This window comes from Talpa occidentalis, unplaced genomic scaffold (assembly GCF_014898055.3).
Source record: "Talpa occidentalis isolate TD23 unplaced genomic scaffold, MPIMG_talOcc4v2.1 talOcc4.16, whole genome shotgun sequence".
NCBI classification, from domain to species: Eukaryota; Metazoa; Chordata; class Mammalia; order Eulipotyphla; family Talpidae; genus Talpa; species Talpa occidentalis.
Genome location: NW_023601653.1, coordinates 65,129,674 through 65,151,829, shown reverse-complemented (window position 1 = coordinate 65,151,829; position 22,156 = coordinate 65,129,674). Strand labels below are relative to the sequence as shown.

Below are 22,156 nucleotides of genomic sequence, written 5' to 3'. Positions count from 1 at the left end.
AGATGATGATAAATTAGCAACAATAAATATTGGCAAGGATGTGTTGTGGGATATGAAGTCACCCACATGCCAGTGGGAGTGCAAACTGGTTAACTGCCAGAGTCCAGTTCTGGGGAACAGAGTTTAGAGAGAAATCAGATTGAACTGAGGAAATAATAAAGAAATGACAGATGCAAAATAGAGTTTAAGAGAAGCGGGACCCAGGGCACCCAAGGCTTCTCATTCATGCTCAAGCATCCCGAGTATCCCGTGCAACTCATTTTTATTACTACAAGCAGCCTCCCCCCGCCCCCACCCCAGGTTAGTTGCTAGACAATGAAGGATTCTCCTAGCATTGGGCCTTGTCGGGCTCACATTCACCACCTAGGTTCTGCACCATCAGATGATTCTGTTTCTTTTTCTAATCTAGTTTGTCCCCCAGACATAGCTTCGTAGACGCAATAAAAGACTTCCTGATCTGTACACGGGCCAGTCTTCCTACCGAGTTGACCAGTTTTCTAGCCATGACCTTGATGTTTTCCTTGTCTCAACACTGCGTGCCTTAGGGTCTCCAACAGTTAACGACTATGGAAAGCTGTATGGAGGTTCCTCAGTCTACTAAAAATGGAGCTACTATTTAACCCAGCAATTCTACTCGTAGGGATCTACCCAAAAGACACAAAAACATTAATTCAAAAGAATACCTCCACCCCTATGTTTATTGCAGCACTATTTGTAATAGGTAAGACATGGAAACAAAACCAAATGCCCAAAAACAGATGACTGGATCAAGAAGATGTGGTATAAGACACAATGGAATACTATTCAACAATCAAAAAAGATAAACTCATGCCATTCACAGAAACATGAATGGAGCTAGAAGGGATTATGTTCAGTGAAATAAGTCAGAAAGACAAAGAAAAATATAGGATGGTTTCGCATATAGCAGGAATATAGGAGAATCAAATAAGACATCAGGGAAAATAAATCACAACAATAAAAAAATACAGCACAACAAAACAAAAATAGACAACTATCAATCAGAGACATTCTGCAGGGGAGGGAGAGAGAGAGAGGAATCAAAAAGAGGGTGAGAAGAACACAAGGGACTATGGTGATAGTGCAAGAGTGAATTGGTGGTGGAAATTCTATGGGGACTACACCTGAAAAAGGAAAGCAAATATTATAAAAAAGAACAATGATGTAAAATTTATATAAATAAATAATTTTTATAAAAGAAAGTTACCCAAATAAATCCAAACTTAGTTTTTTTTTTTTTTTTTTGGTTGCTGTTCTTGCTGTTTTTGTTGTTTTCAAGATTTATTTATGTATTTATAAAAGAGATGGGAGGTACAGGCCAGATGCATGGGAGGGTGAGAGGATTGACCAGAGATAGAGCAGGGAACAAAACAGGCCGACTGACGAAATACACTGCTGAGGGGAGCAGGGGGTGAGACAGGAGAGGTCTGCTGCGCTGAGCTCAACCACCAAACTTAGTTTTTTTTTAAAATATAAACTTATGCTTGCAATAATACATATGTGGAGCTTCACAGTCCTCTGCATAATGTTCATTATGTAGCATAACACAGTGAGAATTATCAGATGATGAGTCTCTTATTCTGAAATAAAGACAAATGTATAATTCTGTTGTTATATAACATTGGGATAAGTCAAGAAACAATAGCATATACCCTTAACTTCAATACAAGTATAATTTGAAAATAAAGACAATTTTCATAGAATATTTGTAAGAATTAGGAGTTAGACAATCTGAGCTGTCCTTTCTTCAATATTTTTCAAGATTCCATTAACATTCAACAACATTCTTCATGTCTATAATTGAAATCGAATGCACTAATATGATTCTTCTTATGTTCCTTTTTATACCTTTCTTCTCTTATGTAACATTATTTAAATAAACTTACTGTAGTTGGGAAGTTGACTCATTTACAAATGTCCATGGCTCATTGCTGCTGTTACGGTAGACTCCAATCCATGAAAACACTGACATGGAGTTCATCAATTTCTATTCAAACATAAAGAATTTTTACTTACATAGGAATGATGAAAGGGTTCATAAAAAAAAAAGACACAAGTAATGTGATCTTTCAAATTATTCTACATTTTCAGAAGGGAGAGACAGATTCCAATCTCACACCAATACACATAGTATGCTGACATCTGTGGACATTATGTCAAAACCCTCACCAGTACATGAGTTCCTAAACATTTATACTTAGGAACTTCATTATTCTTGTCATGTGAACATGTGAATAAGGAAAATCTTACTTAGGCTGAAGCCCGTCACCACCAACCTACAACAGGAGGAGTCTAGGGGCAGCTCTTCCCCCCTGAGGTGAGGGTCCTGTGCAGCAACAGCAGGGCAGCCTGACAATGGCGATGCCTCAGGACAGTGACAACAGTCAGCAGCCAGGGACACGCTTCACCTCCCACCACAGAGGAACACAAAAGCAGGGCTGGGAAGGTGGAGATGGGACAACTTGTGGGGCTCTATGACTGAAAATACTGAACCCTAGAAGTTTCTTTATCTCTGAGCAGATGCCACTCACTTTGGGCACCTGACACATTAAACAGAATGGATTTTAAAATGTAATATGATAAAATTCTGCAGTGAAAGTTAGCAAACAGAAGATAAATGCAATATGCAGAGGAATTACTGAGGACTTATAAGGGAGTAACATGATGGGGACAAAGTATATACCATATGTTTGCATTTCATTTCATAAACAAGAAAAAAAATCTATGAAATTGAAAGTCAAGTCAGTGGCTAAATAAACAGAGCAGGAGTGAAGAGAGAGCAGAAAGCATGTCTGGGGTGTGCTGGGGGCTGGCACTTCTACTGAGGATCTACTCTGCAGACACAATTTTCTTGCACTTGGTGATTAATCTTCCTGATCACAATATGCTCGCCTTTCTTGATATGGATTAAACAGCAGTCTTTATTTAATACATATATACACACATTATATAAATTCATAGTTGTCATATAGGTATGTGTGAAAAAAAATATATATATGAAAAATGGTTCTCTAAGTAAGCCAATAATTGGGTTTTTAAATGTGCATTAACCAGTCAAAGATTTTATAAAATCCTCAATATCAGACAATGGAATGTTATACAAGCTTTAAAATAAACTACAAATTTGTCCAAAAATCTATGAGTTCTACAAATACAAAATTGAGTGAAATAAGTCTTCAATAAAGTGGTTGGGACACTGAATTTCTTACCATTTCTTCCTCAGTGTCTATGTAGAGCAGCTGAGACTTCTTACTCTGACAGGCTGTCACGCTTTCCTTCCAGGTTTTTTGTTCAGCACTAGAGTAATAGCAGTTGTTGGAGTACGAAAACCACCCCTTTGGACAAGGGCCGCAATGATATGCTGAAGAAAGATTATGAATTATTACCTAAAACTGTCTGTGTTAATAAAATGAGACATATCATATACATGCTGAGATATGAGCAATCATGTACATAACACATGCACACACCTCACAGCTGGCACACACAACACAAACTCACAGAGAAAGGTCAGCTTCTCATGCTATAATTTATGTGTCCATATGATCCAATCTCACACAAAAAATACCCACTGTCCTGACAAAGAGTAAATAAAGTCATTTTTTAGTAGTAAAATTGTTTATACATATAATAGCAGCAGGACATGAGCCAATTGGCCACATGGGTGGGGTTTTAAGTGAATTTTCTTCCTATTGTTGAATATGATGAACCCCTCCTATTATCATTATTCATGGACATTTATTATTTGATTTCATAGTGTATTTTTACCAGAAATTGTGTTCCATTATTACATAGTCTAACATATATACATAATATAAACTGTGATAACATCAGAATTTTGGAAATCATTGTGTACCTTTCATGCTATTTGTTACTGTGGAGAAATCATTCTTCTCTGGATCTTCAGTAGCAGCTAAAAAATAAAATGATCCTTATAATTTTAATAGAGTTCTAAGTAAATAATAATCAGTATAATATTTATAAGTTAGAAATGTTGTATGCTGGTAGGATTATAGTAATAATATATAATAAAGTTGAGTTTCTGAAAAAAATTGCTAAAAGATTAAAGCTTTAGGGGAAAATATCAAAAAAATTTAGAGTCATATTTCACCTTTTCCTATAGTATGTGGTTACTGATTTTCAAAAATGAATCCTGGTTGTCAGTTTGCTCTTTCAGTTTCCTAAAGCATGTCCTTGAATCATACTATATGAATCTACAAAATACTCTCCATAATCATTCTGCATGTTTACACTTCGACAAATTCAGAACAAGCATTCAACACTTCATTAAAATCATACATTAAAAATGAATGTTCTCCTTAATGTCTGAACTTTCTAGAGCACTGATAACCATCAAGTGTAAACTTCATCACTTATCATCTTTCACAATTTTCTCACCAGGAGTAAGAACTATGATTTTTACTATAGTGGACACCAAGACCAGGCAGACGATCCCCAGGACCTCAGAAATCTGCTCTGGAGGTAATGGTGAGTCTGCAGGGAGAGAAATGGAAACACTGAGAAAAAAACGGAGACAAATGTTGACAGTTTACAAACATGAAAACCCGCCTGCATAAGGAGTCACATATGGAATGTTGGATCCTAAATCCACATCTCCCATTGTAATCTTGCCTCAGAATATATGCTATGTTTTCAGTAAACATAATGCTCTATGAGATATTGTCAAAGACTCCAACTTCCAACAATACAGGATCAAAATTCATGCTCACATTTCAGATTAGAATGACATAGTCATATTTCAAGTTCCAACTCTCATAGGGGAAAGCTCTGTGAGCTTATCCCCCACTTTTGCCACATAGCACCACCCCAATCCTACAGCCCAGAACAGTTACATGCTTGTCTATTAAATGTTTTATCTTTGCATACATAGTACTTGTCACTACCTTTAAGATGCTGAGAAGTATTTTGAAGATGTCATTCCACAGAGGTTGTTAGCTATTCTGTTGATGAAGTGGAGCTTTATGTGCCCTTACCTTTCATTTGCTCTCCTCTTGGGTCCAGATTCACTTCTGGGTAGCTCTCTGTTTGGTCATTCATCCTTGCAGCTAAGCGGTGTCAGGACGGAGCTCTCTGATAGCTGCAGGCAAGTCTTACTAAATGATGAGCCTGATGACCAGGTCCCTAGAGTAGTCATGTGGGCAGAGCATGTAGAGTTATAAACTCATATTGCAGTTGAATAATGGGCGATCAGATTAAAATTTCCTTAGAGCTAAAATTATATTTTATTTTTCACACATTTCTAATGCTTGGGGGACCTGAAGACCAAATATCAATGACATGAAGTCCACAAATAGTAACATCCACACTAATTTAAAATCATCATTGTACAAAATATTTTGAAACTATCAGAATAACTGTCTTAAAGTGCTATATTAGAAAACTATATGCTTTTGCAATTTTTATATCTATTAATAATTTAACTGATATTCTATAGTGTGTAACAGTTGTGTTAAATATATATTAATTCCCAACTCTAAATTACATTTATATTGTGAATAACATTTATTATTAAAAGGAACTAAAGATTAAAATATGATATTTTTTCTCAAAATATTGTAAGATTCTATGAAATAATTAAAAATTTCAGGAAGATTACTATATAGAATATGTGACATTAACTTCTTGAAATCCTAAACAATATTGACAATTCAAAGATTGTGAAATGTCATTTATTTCATATAAGAAGTTGGTAAATGAGTGAATGGAAAAGATATAAAAGCAAAAAAAAAAAGATAAAAATCTTTTAAGGGTCAACTGTTGGCTCAAATTTCCAAAAGGATTTTGATTGTAATAAATCAGATAATGCAATTTGATACTTGAATAATTGAGGTCCGCACAGAATGGAATCTGAAATTATTCTGGCTTTAAAACCTACAAAAGTTACATAGAGTGTACTAATTTTGCTTACAAATCTAAAACTGGAATAAAAACATATAAGATATACATGTAAAACCCCTAACATTCAACCTGCCTTTTATAAGCTCTCAAAGTAAGTTATTTTAATTATTGTTCTGACAAACTGACATAGTTATTTCTGATTCATATCAGTTAGACCATATAACAGAGTTCCTTACACAGGAGTCTCTATATCACTGTTTAGTATATTTTTGGCTATGTTTAGATCAAACTCCAAAATAAACTGTTTGTGTCACAATGCTCATGGGATTTCAAATAACACTGTATTGATTTAAAACCCAATTATCCTTGTATTTATGCACTTGAGTAATTCTCCACAGTAAAGCACTTGAATATTTAAGATAATCTATGTTTCATTTTTATTTTATTTTCCCACCCTGAATTATTTAATAAATATACCAAAGTTCTCTGTAATTCGATTGCATAGCAACTGTTGCATCATATACTGCATGCGTGATCTGTGAAGTGAGCTGGTAGAAAGACAGGAGAGTAGGAACACATACCTTCTCTTGGCCAAAGAATGGAGTATCCTCTAGTGGGAGACCTGGCTACTCTTGGAAACAAACAAACAACATCTGTGGTTTACACAGACTCTCCTTTGAAGGTGCAAAGTAAAGCCACACTGGAAAAAAGTAAATTTCTTGTCAAAGTGTCACTTAAACCTTGAACAGGAAATCCTAGCTATTGTGAAGGCAGTTTCTCATCACACACCTCCAGAGCAGAGGAGACTGAACTTGTACTATGTCATTTAGTTTGTCCATTGACAAATGTCTCTAAGAAATTGTGTTCCCATTCTAAAAGATATGAGGGGACAAAAAACTTAACAATATTTGCTTTCAAATTGCTTCCATGTAAACCACAAACACAAAAACTTTAGTTAATTGTCTATTGGATGTTTCACTGGTAGACAAGGTTGCTGAGTCTTGGCATCACATATTGTTTTCCTATACTCTCATATGTCAATTCTATTTTATGGAAACATTCTAAAACCATAATCCCCTAACTAATATATATTAAATAAGATGTTATTAATTATGTTTTAAACAAGATATCACAAATTTTCTGAAGAATTACATTTTCAACTGTATTACAATATCCCCTTGATCACCAGCTCCCAAGCTTTTCTTCTCTATTTCTCTGCAGCCAGTTTTGCAATTTGTAAAAGTTGTTTTTTTTTTTCTTTAAGATTTATTTATTTATTATTTATGCAAGCACTGGGTACAGACAGAAGCGCGGGAGGGTGAGAGAATTCACCAGAGCCAGAGTGGGGAGAAGATCAGGCAGACTGACGAAATACACTGCTGAGGGGAGCAGCGGGTGGCAGGAGAGGTCTGCGCGCCAGGGGATCGAACCAGCGCTGCAGAGGCTGCGGGCAGCTTCACAACCCAGCGCCCCAGCGCTCAACCGCTGCGCCACTGGGGAGGCAATTTGTAACAGTTGTTTAGATTTCCACTGATAAAAATTTGTCTCTTGACATGATAACTTTTTCCAAACTATTGAATTATATCACCATTCCCTGATTGAAAATATTAACTAATTTCTTATTATACTTTTTATTAATCCATGTTATAATCATAACATAATCAACACGAGTGATTATTTACAAAATGTCTATACTTCATAGGAATATTTGTTGTAAATATGACAATAGTCCAACCCTAACAGTTATGGGGGAAAAGGAGTTGATTTTTTTAAAATATCATTTAACCAAAATTTGGGGTTCAGAAAAAGTAGGTTTTTAAAGTACAAAGTCACGGTAGTCATTATTAAAAGAAACGTAAAACATTCTAGCCTCAAAGAAAATTCTATAAGAGAGTTTACCTAAAATAGAAGTAACCATAAAAAATGAAATCCCTGTATGATTTTGAATACAGTGATGTCTATTCATTTTATGAGTCAAAGAGATGATCAAAATATATGTCACAACATCATATGAATTCAAAGGAAAATATGAAAGTAATGTTCTATCTTTGGATTTAAATTGCCTTAAATGCATATATATCACTAAAATTGAAAGAGCAGAAATGTGATCATACATCCAAGAAACTGAAAATGGCAAAGCAAAAAATAAGTAAAATTTGTCTAAAACAATAGAAGAAAAAATAAATAACACTAACAAATGATAAAGAACAAAACTGTTAAGGAACATGAACAAAGCACTTGTATTCTCATTGTAAAAAATAACAACAATTACACTTTTGAAGAAAACAATTGAGAACTTAAGTCTTTTGTACCTAGGTTATGCGTGAGAAACCATTATGATTTTTGTTTTTCTTGAAAGATTTATTTTATTTATTTATGCATACAAATAAAGGGCTCTTGGCTAGAGGTGCCCGGATAAGAGGATTACCAGAGACAAAGAGAGGAGCAGAAAAGTCAGACCACTGAAATACACTGCTGAGTGAAGGAACAGTCAAGTGGGTTTGCCCCTTGGCCTGGGATCTAACTCATCTGTAGTGGCTGGGGATTGTCTGACAGAACTGAGACTAACCCCCTGCAACATGAAGAAGCTCCCCCATTATGGCTTTTAATAGGTATACCAGACAATAAGCCAATATTATGAATATATTTTATGCCTATATGAAACAGAAAGTTTGTAAAAAATGTAAATACCAAAAAGTTGTACAGCAAATACTTTTACCTGAAGACACTGCGTATTTTAGAGCTACTGAGTTTTAACATAAAACTTCCCTAAAACAGGTTTACATGATCAGATGACATCGGCAGTGCAATAACACTTAAATACTAGTGTATTCCAGGTAGTAGAAAAACAGTAATTCTTACTAATGTAGCCTTGATTCAAAAACTGTCTAATGTATAGCTGTGAATTAAAACTTAATCTAAACTTTTTGTGAATAAGAAAGAAAAATGTGCTGATCTAAATCAAATATATACATGGATAGGGGCCTCCCCGGTGACTCAGTGGTTGAGTGCTGGGTTGAGAAGCTGCCTTCAGCCTCTGCAGTGCCCATTCGATCCCCGGCTGCCAGGTGAGGGTCCCACATGGCACGCAGACCTCTTCTGCCGCCCGCTGCTCCCTTCAGTAGTGTATTTTGTCCGTCTGCCTGTTCTGCTCCCCTCTCTGGCTCTGGTGAATTCTCTCACCCTCCTGTGCTTCTGAATGTACACAGTGCCTGTATAAATAAATAAATAAATCTTTAAATACATATACATACACATGGATAAAGAACACACAGAATGATTGCTATAGTTTTATTGCAAAAATGTAAGATAATCTAGATACTTGAAAGAAATAAAGATAATTTACTTCATAAACATTTTTTTTTAAAGAGGCATGTTTTTATTTATTTATTTATTTATTTATTTATTTGTTTGTTTGTTTGTTTATACAAGCACTGGGTACAGTCAGAAGCACTGGAGGGTGAGAGAATTCACCAGAGCCAGAGCAGGGAGCAGAGCAGGCAGAAGGACCAAGGTACACTGCTGAGGGGAGCAGCGGGCGGCAGGAGAGGTCTGCGCACCATGTGGGACCCTCCTACGGTGGCCGGGGAGCAGCCGGGGATCGAACCGGCGCTGCAGAGGCCACGGGCAGCTTCGCAACCCAGCGCTCAACCGCTGCTCCACCGGGGAAGCCCTACTTCATAAACGTTTTACAAAGAAACATTTCTCATTTCAATTGATGCAAAACAAATAAAAACATAATATCAAAAATGAGAATGTGATGGCATGACATGAATTGGATAGTGATGACGAAAAATAACAATAAACTTCATATATAAGAATGAATATTGAAATATTTTTCCCTAAAATGGGAATACATAGAGATCAATCATGGTAACTACTATTCAATAATGGAAATAAAACTCTGGTCTATAAAAAGCCAATTAGAAAAGTAATTACACTTGGAAAGAAGAAAAAAAGTGTGATTATTTATAAGAAATAAATATTCAAATCAAAATTCATAATTCATATATTCTTATATTAGAGTCATATATTGATTTATAGAATAAATATATAATGTCAGCAAAATCATTGCATATATATTCAATACCAACTTCAGTTCTATTTTTTTTTTTAAAGATTTATTTATTTATTTATTGATACAAGCACTGGGTACAGTCATAAGTGCAGGAGGGTAAGAGAATTCACCAGAGCCAGAGCGGGAGGCAGAGCAGGCAGACTGATGAATTACACTGCTGAGGTCGGCATGCCATGTGGGACCCTCACCCAGTGGCCAGGGATCGAACCGGCGTTGCAGGCACTGGGGACAGCTTCACAACCCAGCGCTCAACTGCTGAGCCACCGGGGAGGCCCTGTATTGCTTTTTACAACACCAAAAATTGCTAACAGATATTCCAAACCTTTGCATATAAAGTGCATTTACTAAAGCGTAATAACATTGTTTCTCTATGTCTTTTGTAAAAACAAGGCATAATGAGAAAAAATTCAAATTTAAGGAAGGATTAAGGTTGATGTAGATTGAAAAAATAAATATGGTAAAAATGACTAAACTCCAAATTACTTTAAATATTAAATGCTCTCGAATGTCATCACAGATTTTTCTAAAAACAACTTTATTGAGATATAATTTATAAAGCATAAAATTGAGCCATGTAAAGTGAATAAATCAAAGACATTTAACATGTTCAGAGTTTGCAAACATCACTATACTTAGCACTAAAAAAGTTCCATCACTTCAAAAAGAAACAGAGAACTAATCAGTGGCCAGTTTCTCATTCCACCTCCCCTCAGACCCCGGCAACCCCCAATCCACATGCTATATGAAAGTGAATTTGCCATCATTTATAACTGGACTCGCACAACAAATGATTTTTTTAAAGATTTATTTATGCATGAAAGAACTGGGGTGTAGGCCAGAGTTGCAGGAGGTGAGGGGATTCACCAGAGATGGAGTGGGGAGCAGAACAGGCAGATCTAGTGAAATGCACTGCTAAGGGGAGCAACGAGCACGACAGGAAAGGTCTGCTGTGCCATGCGGATTTTTCCCTGGTCCGTGGGGATCCAACTCACACTGCAGTGGCTGGTGATAGCTTGATAGCATTGTTTTTAAGCCCTGTGCCACCAGGGAGGCCCACAAATGATCTTTTTGAAGGTTGAACACTGCAAAAAAGGTCAGGCACTAAAGTAATGCTATCTGTACTCTGGCTGAACATAGTGTATTTCAATAATTATTTTGAAAAAATGCCATTAGAACAAAAAAATATTATGAATAATAAGAATTATTTCTTGAATGGAAAATTATGCAAACAAATACAAACTTAGATTTTTTATTTTAATTTAAATCGTATGCTTACAATAATACGTCTTTAGAACTTCACAATTATCTGCATAATATTTAGATTGTAGCATAACACAGTGGTAGTTAGAAGATGCTGGTTTTCTTATCCTGTAATGAAGAAAAGGGCATAATTCTGTTGTTATGTAATGTTGGGGCAAACCAAGAAACAATAACATCGCTCTTCATTGCGATACAAGCATATTTTGAAAGTGAATGAAGACAATTTCTATAGAATATTTGTAAGAGTTATCAGTTAGACAAACTGAGCTGCCCTTTCTTCAATAGTTATCAAGATTCCCAAGATTCCACTCGCATTCAGCATCATTCTTCATGTCTATAATTTAAATCAAAAGCACTAATACATCCTTCTTGTAATCCTTTTCATATCTTTCTTCTCTTAAGTTCTATAATGTTGGGGCAAATCAAGAAAAAAATCGCATTTTTTAATGGTACTATAACATTATTTAAATAAAACTTACTCTAAATGGGAAGTTGACCCATTTACTAATATCCATGGCTCATTGCTGCTGTTACGGTAGACTCCAATCCATGAAAACACTGATATGGAGTTCATCAATTTCTATTCAAACATAAAGATTTTTTACTTACATAGGAATGATGAAAGGCTTCATTAAAAAAAAACACACAAGTAATGTGATCTTTCAAATTATTCTACATTTTCAGAAGGAAGAGACAGATTCTAATCTCACATAGTATGCTGACAGCTGTGGACATGAAGCCAAAACTCTCACCAGTACATGAGCTCCTAAACATTTATACTTAGGAACTTCATTCTTCTTGTCATGTGAATAAGGAAAATCTTACTTAGGCCTGAGGCCCATCACCATCAACCTACAAAAAGGAGGAGGCTCGGGGCAACCATTACTCCCCTGAGGTGAGGGGTCCTGTGCAGCAACAGCAAGGCAGCATGAAAAGAGTGATGCCTCATGACAGTGACAAGAGTCAGCGGCCAGGACACACTAAACCTCCCACCACAGAGGAACACAAAAGCAGGGCTGGGAAGGTGGAGATGGGACAACTAAGGGGTTCCTATGACTGAAAATACTGAACCCTGAAAGTTTCTTTATTCTGAGATGACACTCACTTTGGGCACCTGACACATTAAGCAGAATGGATTTTAAAATGTAATATGATAAAATTCTGCAGTGAAAAATAGCAAACAGTAGATAAATGCAATATGCAGAGGAATTATTGAGGAATTATAGGGGAGTGTTTGCATTTCAGTTCATAAACAAGAGAAAAGATCTATGAAATTGAAAGTCAAGTCAGTGGCTAAATAGACAGCAGCAGTGAAGAGAGAGAGACAGGGTGTCTAGGGTGCACTGGGGCTGGGACTTCTACACAGGATCTGCTCTGCAGACACAATTGTCATTCACTTGGTGACTAATCTGCCTGATCACAATATGCTTGTCTTTCTTGATGTGTATTAAACAGCAAACTTTAACACACACACATACATGCACACACACACACACACACACATTATATATATATATATAATATAATATATATATATATATATTACATATATAGGGAAAAATGGTTCTCTAAGAAAGCCAGCCAAGAAGTGGGTTTTTAAATATGCATTTACCAAAGATTTTATAAAATCCTCAATATCAGACAATGGAATATTACAGAAACTTTAAAATAAACTACAAAAAAATTTGTCCAAAAATCTATGAGTTCTACACATATAAAATTGAGTGAAATAAGTCTTCAATAATGTGGTTGGAACAATCAATTTCTTACCATTTCTTCCTCAGTGTCTATGTAGAGCAGCTGAGAGTTGTTACTCTGACAGGCCATCACGCTCTCCTTCCAGGTTTTTTGTTCAGCACTAAAGTAATAGCAGTTGTTGGAGTACTTAAACCACCCCTTTGGACAAGGGCCACAATGACATGCTGAAGGGAAATTATGAGTAATTACCTAAAACTATTTGGTTTAATAGAATAAGACATATCATATACATGCAGAAATATGAAGAATCATGCACATAACACACACACACACACCTCATGGCTGACACATACAACACACACTCACAGAGAAAGGTCATCTTCTCATGCTATAATTTATGTGTCCATATGAACCAAAGTCACACAAAAATATCCACCTAAATGTCCTGACAAAGAGTAAACAATGTCATTTTTTAATATTAACATTATTTATACATATAATAGCAGTAGGACTTGAGCCAACTGGCCACATGGGTTTGAAAGTTCTAAGTTAATTTTCTTGAACCCATCTAGACTGTATGAAACTGGGAAGGGGCTGTCCCCTAGTCAGAGCTGAGCTGAAATGCCTGGCAACCCAGGCCCCATCTGACTGCCAGTTGGGGCCAGAGAGGATCCAGGCACCACAGGGGCAGACTGCAGGCACAAGGATGTGCCCTCCTGACTCACAATTTTAGAACAGGGATCTCTGTGTCCAGAACCCACTAAGTTAATTTTCTTCCTGCTGTTGGATAGGATGAACCCCTCCTATTATCCTTATTCATGAATATGTATTATTTGATTTTATAATGTATGTTCTAAGAGAAAATTTATTACCATTATTACCTAGTCTAACATATATACATAATATAAACTGTGCTAACATTAGAATTTTGGAAATCATTGTGTACCTTTCCAGATGTTTGTTACTGCGGAGGAATCATTCTTCTCTTGTTCTTCAGTAGATCTAGAAAAAATAAAATAATCCTTATAAAAATTAAGAGTGTTAATCAATATAATATTTCTAAGTTAGAATGTTGTATTTTGAAGACTTTCTGTAATAAAAGAGGATTGACTTTCCCTGAAAATTAATAAAATAATTAAGATTGGGAAAAAACATCACAAAAATTTAGAGTCAAATTTCACTATCTCTTACAGTATATATTTACCAAACTTCAAAAATTGTTTCATAGTTTTCAGTCTTCTAAAGTGTGAATTTGAATCATGAAATCTGAATCTACATAATGTAATCTGAACAATCATTCTGTATATTTGTACTTTTGAGAAGGTGAGATGAACCTTGCAACATTTAATTAAACAAATACATTAACAAAATAGTTCTACTCCTTAATATTATGAAATAATTAAATCACTGGCAATCATTAAGTGAAAAGTTCCATTAAAATCTTCCATAAATTTACCTACGGGTGTCAACCCACATGGGCACAATAATGCATATCAAGACAAGGCAGGTGAGTCCCAAGATCCCAGCAATGCACTTCTCTGGAGGTGCTGCTAAGCCTGCAGGGAGAGAAATGGAGACACTGAGAAAGGACAGATGGAGACAGTTGTTCAGTTTACACACAACAAAATCTACATGCACAGGGAGTCACATTTGTAAATTTGGACCCCAGACCTCCTTCTCCCACTGGAATCTTTCCCCCAGAGTATACCATTCCTATTTTAGTCAACAAAACAACCATGAATTGTTGCTTGTCAACAATTACAAATTATAACACTACCTGGAAAAATAGCCATCAGACTCCCTCTAGAACACGATATCCCAATGCCAAATTTTCAGCCTCACAAATGAAAAACATGTCAGTTTATTCCCTATTCTTTGTGGATCTCCTCCCCTCTGCATCTCCCAGAACAGTTGTTCTGTGTGTCTACTCAATGTTTTACCTTTTAGGTGATAGGACTTGCCATTCTCCTGAGGATCCCGAGCAGCATTGTGAAGACTTAATTCTGTGTAGGTTACTCCCGGCTCCGTTCCAGTAGTGGAGATTTTATTTTCTTTAGGTTTCACTTGAGGTCTTTTTGAGACCCCTGCCTGCTGCAGCTCTGCATAGGTGACTTTTTGCTTGTTCATTGCTGCTGCTCTGTAAAGTCAGGATCTGTGCTCTGTGATAAATGCTTCTCAGTCTTAATAAATGTTGCCTAGGACCAGATCACTGTGGGCGGAGCGTGAGTTGAGTGACAGACTCATATTGCAGTTGAACAACACACTGTCTGGTCTGAAGTCCTAGAGCACTAAGGTGGTATCACCAGAGGCGTATCCTATCACTCCAACATACAGACAATGATGTAAACAAATATTACCTCAGTGAGAAAATTTAAAAATAGAAACTCCTAGGAAACTTTAACATATGTTTCATGATAGGATAGCTTTAAAAAGATATTGCATGCTGACACAATAGTATTGGTTGGAAAAACAAAAAGCAAAAAATTTAATCAAAAATAAGAAGTTTATGACCAATATTATCTTTATTAATTTAAAGTCATATTTCACAGCAGCCTCTTAGCATCACTTGTATAACTGTATTGACATCAGAATGCTGGCTTAGAAAAAAATGATGCAATGATATTTATGTCAATTTTTAAAACTAATGGTTAAAGTTGGAATGTTCTAATTTGGAAAATAGCAGTGTTAGCATTTCCTACACTAATTTTTATTTAGTAATTTATTGCTATTTATTAAAAGGGGATGAGTTGTTATTAAATTATCTCAAGCTATTTTTGAAATATACCTTTCTTTATTGTGATATTCTGAGAAAGTTTTAAATTTTAAAGAAATTTTGTTACTGGTATGCTAAGCTTGTCCAAAACATAAATCAATAACAAAAACAGAACAAAAAATATTTTAAAGATGTCTTTGATGTGCAAATCACGTAGTGTTTCGCCTATATTTCCTTCTATATATATTATGGTTTCAGGTCTTATGTCTAGTTCTTTAATCCATTTTGAGTTGAATTTTGTGTATGGTGTGAGGTAGTGGTCAAGCTTCATCCTTTTGTATGTAGCGACCCAGTTTTCCCAGCACCATTTATTGAACAAACTTTCTTTGCTCCAATGCATAGTCTTTGCTCCTTTGTCAAAGATTAGTTGACCATAAATCTGTGGGTTTATTTCTGGATTTTCTATTCGATTCCATTGGTCTGTATGTCTGTTCTTGTTCCAATACCATGCAGTTTTGATGATTATGGCTTTGTAGTAGAGTTTGAAGTCTGGGAGTGTGATGCCTCCATCCCCTTCTTTTTTTTTCAGGAGAGCTTTGGCTATTCGGGGTTTTTTGTGATTCCATATGAATTTCATCAATAATTGTTCTATTTCTTTGAAGAATGACATTGAATTTTTAATTGGAATAGCATTGAATCTGTATATTGCTTTTGGAAGGATGGCCATTTTAATAATGTTTATTCTTCCAATCCATGAGCAGGGGATGTCTTTCCATTTCTTTGTGTCTTCTTCTATTTCTTTTAACAGTGTTTTATAGTTTTCTTTGTATAGGTCCTTTACCTCTTTTGTTAGATTTATTCCCAAATATTTGATTTTTTTTGTTTCAATAAAAAAAGGGATGGTTTTTTTGATTTCTTCTTCTTCAGATTTATTGTTTGTGTATAGGAAGGCTACTGACTTTTGCGTGTTGATTTTGTATCCTGCCACTTTACTGAACTGATTGATGAGTTGAATTAGTTTTTCTGTGGAGTTTTTGGGGTTCTCTATGTATATTATCATATCATCTGTAAATAGTGATAGTTTGACTTCTTCTTTTCCTATTTGAATTCCTTGGATGTCTTTCTCTTGTCTTATTGCTCTGGCTAGGACTTCCAGTATTATATTGAAAAGCAGTGGTGAGAGTGGACATCCTTGTCTTGTTCTTAATGGACTTGCTTTCAGCTTTTCACCATTGAGAATGATACTGGCTGTTGGCTTGTCATAGATGGCAATGATAGTGAAGGCAAAGATAAACAGCTGGGACTACATCAAATTAAAGAGCTTCTGCACAGCAAAAGAGACAATAACAAAAACAAAGAGAAACCCCACCAACTGGGAGAACATTTTTGCACCCAACACTAATGATAAAGAACTGATCACAAAAATCTGCAAAGAGCTGATGAGACTCAACAAAAACAAAGAAAATAATCCAGTCAAAAATGGTCAGAAGAGCTAAAAAGAAACTTCTCTGAAGAGGAAATGCAAATGGCCAACAGGCATATGAAAAAATGTTCAACATCACTTGTCATTAGGGAAATGCAAATCAAAACTACCATGAGATACCATCTTACACCAGTGAGAATGGCACATATTAAAAAAACTAGCAACAACAAATGTTGGCGAGGGTGTGGAGAAAAAGGAACACTTCTGCACTGTTGGTGGGAGTGCAAACTAGTCCAACCACTGTGGAGAGCTGTGTGGAGATTTCTTGACCTACAAAACATAGAGCTTCCATATGATCCAGCAATTCCACTCCTAGGTACTTACCCTAAGGACACAGAAACATCAATTCCAAAGAACACCTGCACCCCTATGTTTATAGCAGCACTGTTTACAATAGCTAAGCTTTGGAAACAACCGAAATGCCCAAAAATAGATGACTGGATCAAGAAGATGTGGGACATATATACCATGGAATATTACTCAGCATTCAAAAAGATAAACACATGCAATTCGCAGCAACATTGGTGGTGCTAGAAGGGATCATTCTCAGCGAAATAAGCCAAAAAGAAAAAGAAAAATACCGGATGGTCTCACTCATAGCAGGAATCTAGAAAACTTAAATAAGGGACCAGGAAAATGAATAACTATAAGAAAGTGAAAATCAAAATCAACAAAAACTATGAACCAGAGACACTTTTAGGGGGCAGGGCGGGAGGGGAGTAATTGGGGTCAGAATGGGGGGCTGCAATTGTATGGGGAATATAAAATAAAATTTATTATTTAAAAAAAAAGAAAAAAAATATTTTAAAATACATAATTTTAAGTAATACAAGAAATTGGTAATTGATTTACCAGCTAGATAAAAACATAAAATGATATGTACATTATTGGTTCATTAATTATTGATTCAAACTTCCAGAAAGATCCTATAACTATCCAAGTTAATGAATGGTGTCTTATGTGCAAGCAATTGCAATAAATTAAAAATCATAATTTTAGTGATTCACTCAATAGACTCTGTGATAAGTAAGATTGAGAATTAATTCTGACTTTGATACTATCACATTTTAATTTTGACTCAGTAAAAAAGAGAAAGGAAAAAGAAAAAATTTATATAGTCTTGCAACTTAGTTTTAGTTTACAAATCTAAAATGGAAACAGGAATATCTAAGATATAATACATGTAAAATATGATACTCAACTTGACTTTTCTCATCTGTCAATAATACATGCCTTATTTTAATTATTATTTTGATACACCCACAATGTTTTTCCCATTTCCCAACATTTATACCATGTAACCTAATTCATTAGACAGGAGTTTGTTTTATTAGTGTGGTTTTCTTGTACAATGCTTTATTTTTAAGCATTTTGTATACTTTTAAATGCAAAATAGCATTTTATGGAATATTCTTCTTTGTTTTTCCTGAATTATTCAAATAAAGATACCAATGTTCTCTTTGATTTGATTGCATATGAACTGTATATCACTTATCTCACACCTAATCTTCAAAAACTTTCACTAAAAGACATGGACCAGCAGAGAGAGAGGAGAGGAGCAACACATACCTTCTGTTGGCTAGGAAGCTGTGCATCCTTGAGTGAAGGAGGAGACACCTCCATACTGATTTTCACAGGGACTGGCCCACAGAGCATTCCTACCTGCAGTGTAGGAGGGTTCCCTCTTCTCCACATCCTCACCAGCATTTGTTTCTGATCACACTTGTTGTTCTGATCTCTGCTCTGTGATCTTTAGAACTGCCCTGTGAAGTTTCAGAATGAAGCAAGCTTGGAAAAAGTAGATTTCTCATGAATGTGTCACTAGCAGTTTGAACAGGAAATTGTTACACTTGGGCTATTTTGAAGACAGTTCACCTCATCACACACCTGCAGATTATAGGAGATGATGGGTTTATACTGTGTCATGTACTTTTTACATTTTCAAATGCCTCTGAAATATATCAGGGACAAAAGTGTTGAACACCCATGCTTGTAACTTGTTTCCATAGCAACCATAAATGCTGAAAACTTAGGCTTTGTTAAGACCTTCTTAGATGTGTAAATTCTACTATAAAGCAACATTCATAAATCTTGACATTATACACTTTTCCCCTATGTCCTAATTATATAATTTATATTACAATGGGAAAATTAATATTATTATTCCATTACCAATGGGTGTTTAATGATGTTTGTCACTAATTATTCCAAAAAATCTACATTTTCAAATTTTCTATAACTATAACAAAGATCAACACCAACTTATCTTCTCAACATCTCTTCCCTAGTCTGAAAATTCCTGCATTCAATTTTATTCTTTATAAATAAGTTATTTAGATTTCAACTAAATTGAAAAATCAATATTAAGCCATATCATCATTCCAGTGACTGAAATATAACCACCATTCATTCATTCATCCTCCGATTATAATTGTGTTTTAATAGGAAACTAAGTGTATTTATGTAAGGGAATTTATTCATTTTTTTAAAAAATATATTTATTTATGCATACAAGAGCTGGAGCACAGGCCAGAGATGGGGGTGTGGTGGGGTGAGAGGATTCATCAGAGACAGAGTGTGGAACAGAACAGGCAGATTGACCGAAGTACACTGCTGAGGGGAGCAGCAGGCGAGTCAGGAGAGGTCTGATGTGCCATGTGGGTTTCTCCCTGGCTGGCCAGGAATCGAACTCATGCTGCAGAGGCTATGGATTGCTTCATAGTGCAGTGCTTAACACCATGCCCACCAGGGAGGCCCTATGTAAGGGAATTTAAAGGTAACTTTTAAAAATCTCACTGAACCAAAAATTGGGAGAGCAGAAAAAAATAGACTTTTAAAACACAGGTTGAAGGTCCATGACAAAATGATCATTATCATCGAAATGCAAATCAAGACCCCAAGAAGATACCACCTCATACCTGTGATAGCTCTATAACAAAAACAATGAGAAACAAGTGCTGGTAAGAATGAACTCTATGGTCAAACAATATAAAGCCTCACAAATTACTCAAAATATTAAGAGTAACTATAATTTACTCTATATATAAATAGTCATACAAGGGTGTGTGTATGCATACATATATATATAAAAAACATATATATGCATATATAATTTGTGACTTTCTAGCTGTGAAAATATCCAGTGACCTAAGAAGGGTGCATGAATTGGAACTCAATAAGAAGCAAAGAATATCCTTTTCAGGTTAAGACTCAGAGCTATCACACTATCACAGCTGAGGCTTGAGTTCCATCCCCAGCCATGGAGCTGACCCGCATGGCACAGCAGACCTCTGCATCTCGCCCGCTTCTTCCTCAGCAGTGAATTTCAGAAGATCCACCTGTTCTGCTCCCCACTTTGTCTCAAGTGATCCTCTTGCCCCTACTCCTCTGGCCTATGCCTCAGTTCTTGCATGCATAAATAAAAAAACAAATATTTTAAGTGTTTATTTTTATTTATATATGTGCTTTTTACTGAACATAGTATATGTCAATAATTATTTTCAAAAAAAGTCAGGTGATGAAACTAAATCATAGGTTTTCAGGAAAAATAAATGTGATTTAGTGAGTGCTTATGTGGCCAGAATTGCTCTTCTTACTTTTTAAAAAATGTATTTATGTATACAAGAACCGGGGTACAGGCAAGAGCTGTGGAAGGGTGAGAGGACCGAACAGGCAGACTGACTGAAATACACTGCTGAGGGGAGCAGCTGGCAAGACAGGAGAGGTCTGCCACGGCATGTGGGTATATCCCTGGCCGACCTGGAAGGAACACCTAGTGCAGAGACTGTGGACAGCTTCATGGTGCTGTGCTAAACTACCTGTGCCACAAGGGAGGCCCTGCTTTTCTTACCTTTTGTTGTGGGGAGAAGATCAAGGTGAGGCCTAAGGTGAGGGAAAAGGGGGAGGTGTGTAGAATTCACCAGAGATGTAGAAGAGAAAAGGTTTCACAGGCTTTGTAACGTGGGGGGCCAGTTTGCACCAGTTTCTGCTGAGATGCCTGGGGTGTGGCACTGGACTTGGTCACTGAAACATGTCCTCGTCTCTGCTTTCTGTGTTCCTGGAACTGGGCTAGTTTTTCTGGTCATGGCGGTGGGTTTTATGGCCTTTCTAGTCATGGTGGTGGGTTTTGTGGCCTTGTCCCAAGGCAGGCTTATCCATCCCCTTAGCATTTCAAGTCTCCCAGATCTGTCTGCGGGGCCAAGAGTGGGGGTTTAGTTTTAAACTTCACTAAAGTATGATTTTCAAGTGTTTTTCAACAAATTTGCAGATAACTATAATTTATAAGATTCTATTTTCATCATATTTTATAAGAAAGAAATCTGAGCCAGAAAATTCATGTAATGAAGTCATGGGGTTAATAGGGTGCAGTTAGAGTTACATTCAAATGATCTGGTTTTAATGTTCATATCCTAAATTTTTAAAAATTATTTCTTATATTTATTTTCTTGTATCTTTGTTCATTTTTGGACTATATATGCTTTCTCCCTTCAGGTACAGTCCATGTAGTTCTCCCATCACCACAAACCCATGGGCCATCGCAATGGTCTCTGTGCTCTTCCCTTCCCGGTTGCAACCCCTCTCCTCTCCTCCCAATTGTGTGCCTCTGGTCTATGTCCTGAGACTTTATATCACTTTGATTCCTCCCTATCTGTATGGTGATTCAGGTTCCACCTGCTAATCTCTGCTATGAGAAGTGAATGAATCTGGTAGCTCAGTGCTCAGAGAGCAAAATAATTTTCAACAAAATCTGAGCTGACTCTGTGGTCTGAAGGCAAGCCCATACCTGCCCAGCTTATATTAACTGAAACAGTCAAACCACAAATGGGTGAATGAGACATAAACACCTATTTTTAAATGTCAGTGCAATTTGGGCAGTTTACTACCCAAATAAAACTAGATAACTTTTAATATACCGGAATTTCAATAGAGGAAAAAAAAAAGACAATTGAGAAACCCCAAAGGCACTGATTAGTTGGTGTCATTGAAAGATTGTTTTTACAGTAGTTCTAAGTTCTGTTCAGGATAGTCCTATTTGATTCATATTGAT

The 22,156-nt window shown here is 36.0% G+C and overlaps 1 protein-coding gene across 1 annotated transcript; it reads right to left on the bottom strand.

Annotated features, from left to right (window-relative positions):
* Positions 1–3,283: 3,283 nt before the first annotated feature.
* LOC119246997 (NKG2-A/NKG2-B type II integral membrane protein-like) lies at positions 3,284–14,451 on the bottom strand. The gene is made up of 7 exons (XM_037513224.2): positions 14,370–14,451; positions 13,860–13,915; positions 12,986–13,137; positions 11,695–11,795; positions 11,232–11,323; positions 11,000–11,037; positions 3,284–3,379 (listed from the first exon to the last, which is right to left on the bottom strand). Exons 1-7 carry the CDS (start codon positions 14,387–14,389, stop codon positions 3,284–3,286), a joined length of 555 nt encoding a protein of 184 aa, XP_037369121.2. The 5' UTR covers positions 14,390–14,451.
* Positions 14,452–22,156: the final 7,705 nt, after the last annotated feature.

Excerpts from the sequence above, each read along its gene's own strand:
- LOC119246997 (XM_037513224.2), bottom strand. The coding sequence starts at position 14,389 with ATGTGGGTTGACACCCGTAG. Across the intron at positions 11,324-11,694 it reads GGGTCAACTTCCCATTTAGA|GATAAGAAAACCAGCATCTT; the intron begins GTAAGTTTTATT and ends TCTTCATTACAG. Across the intron at positions 11,038-11,231 it reads AGTTCTAAAGACGTATTATT|TGTTCAACCTTCAAAAAGAT; the intron begins GTAAGCATACGA and ends CCTTTTTTGCAG.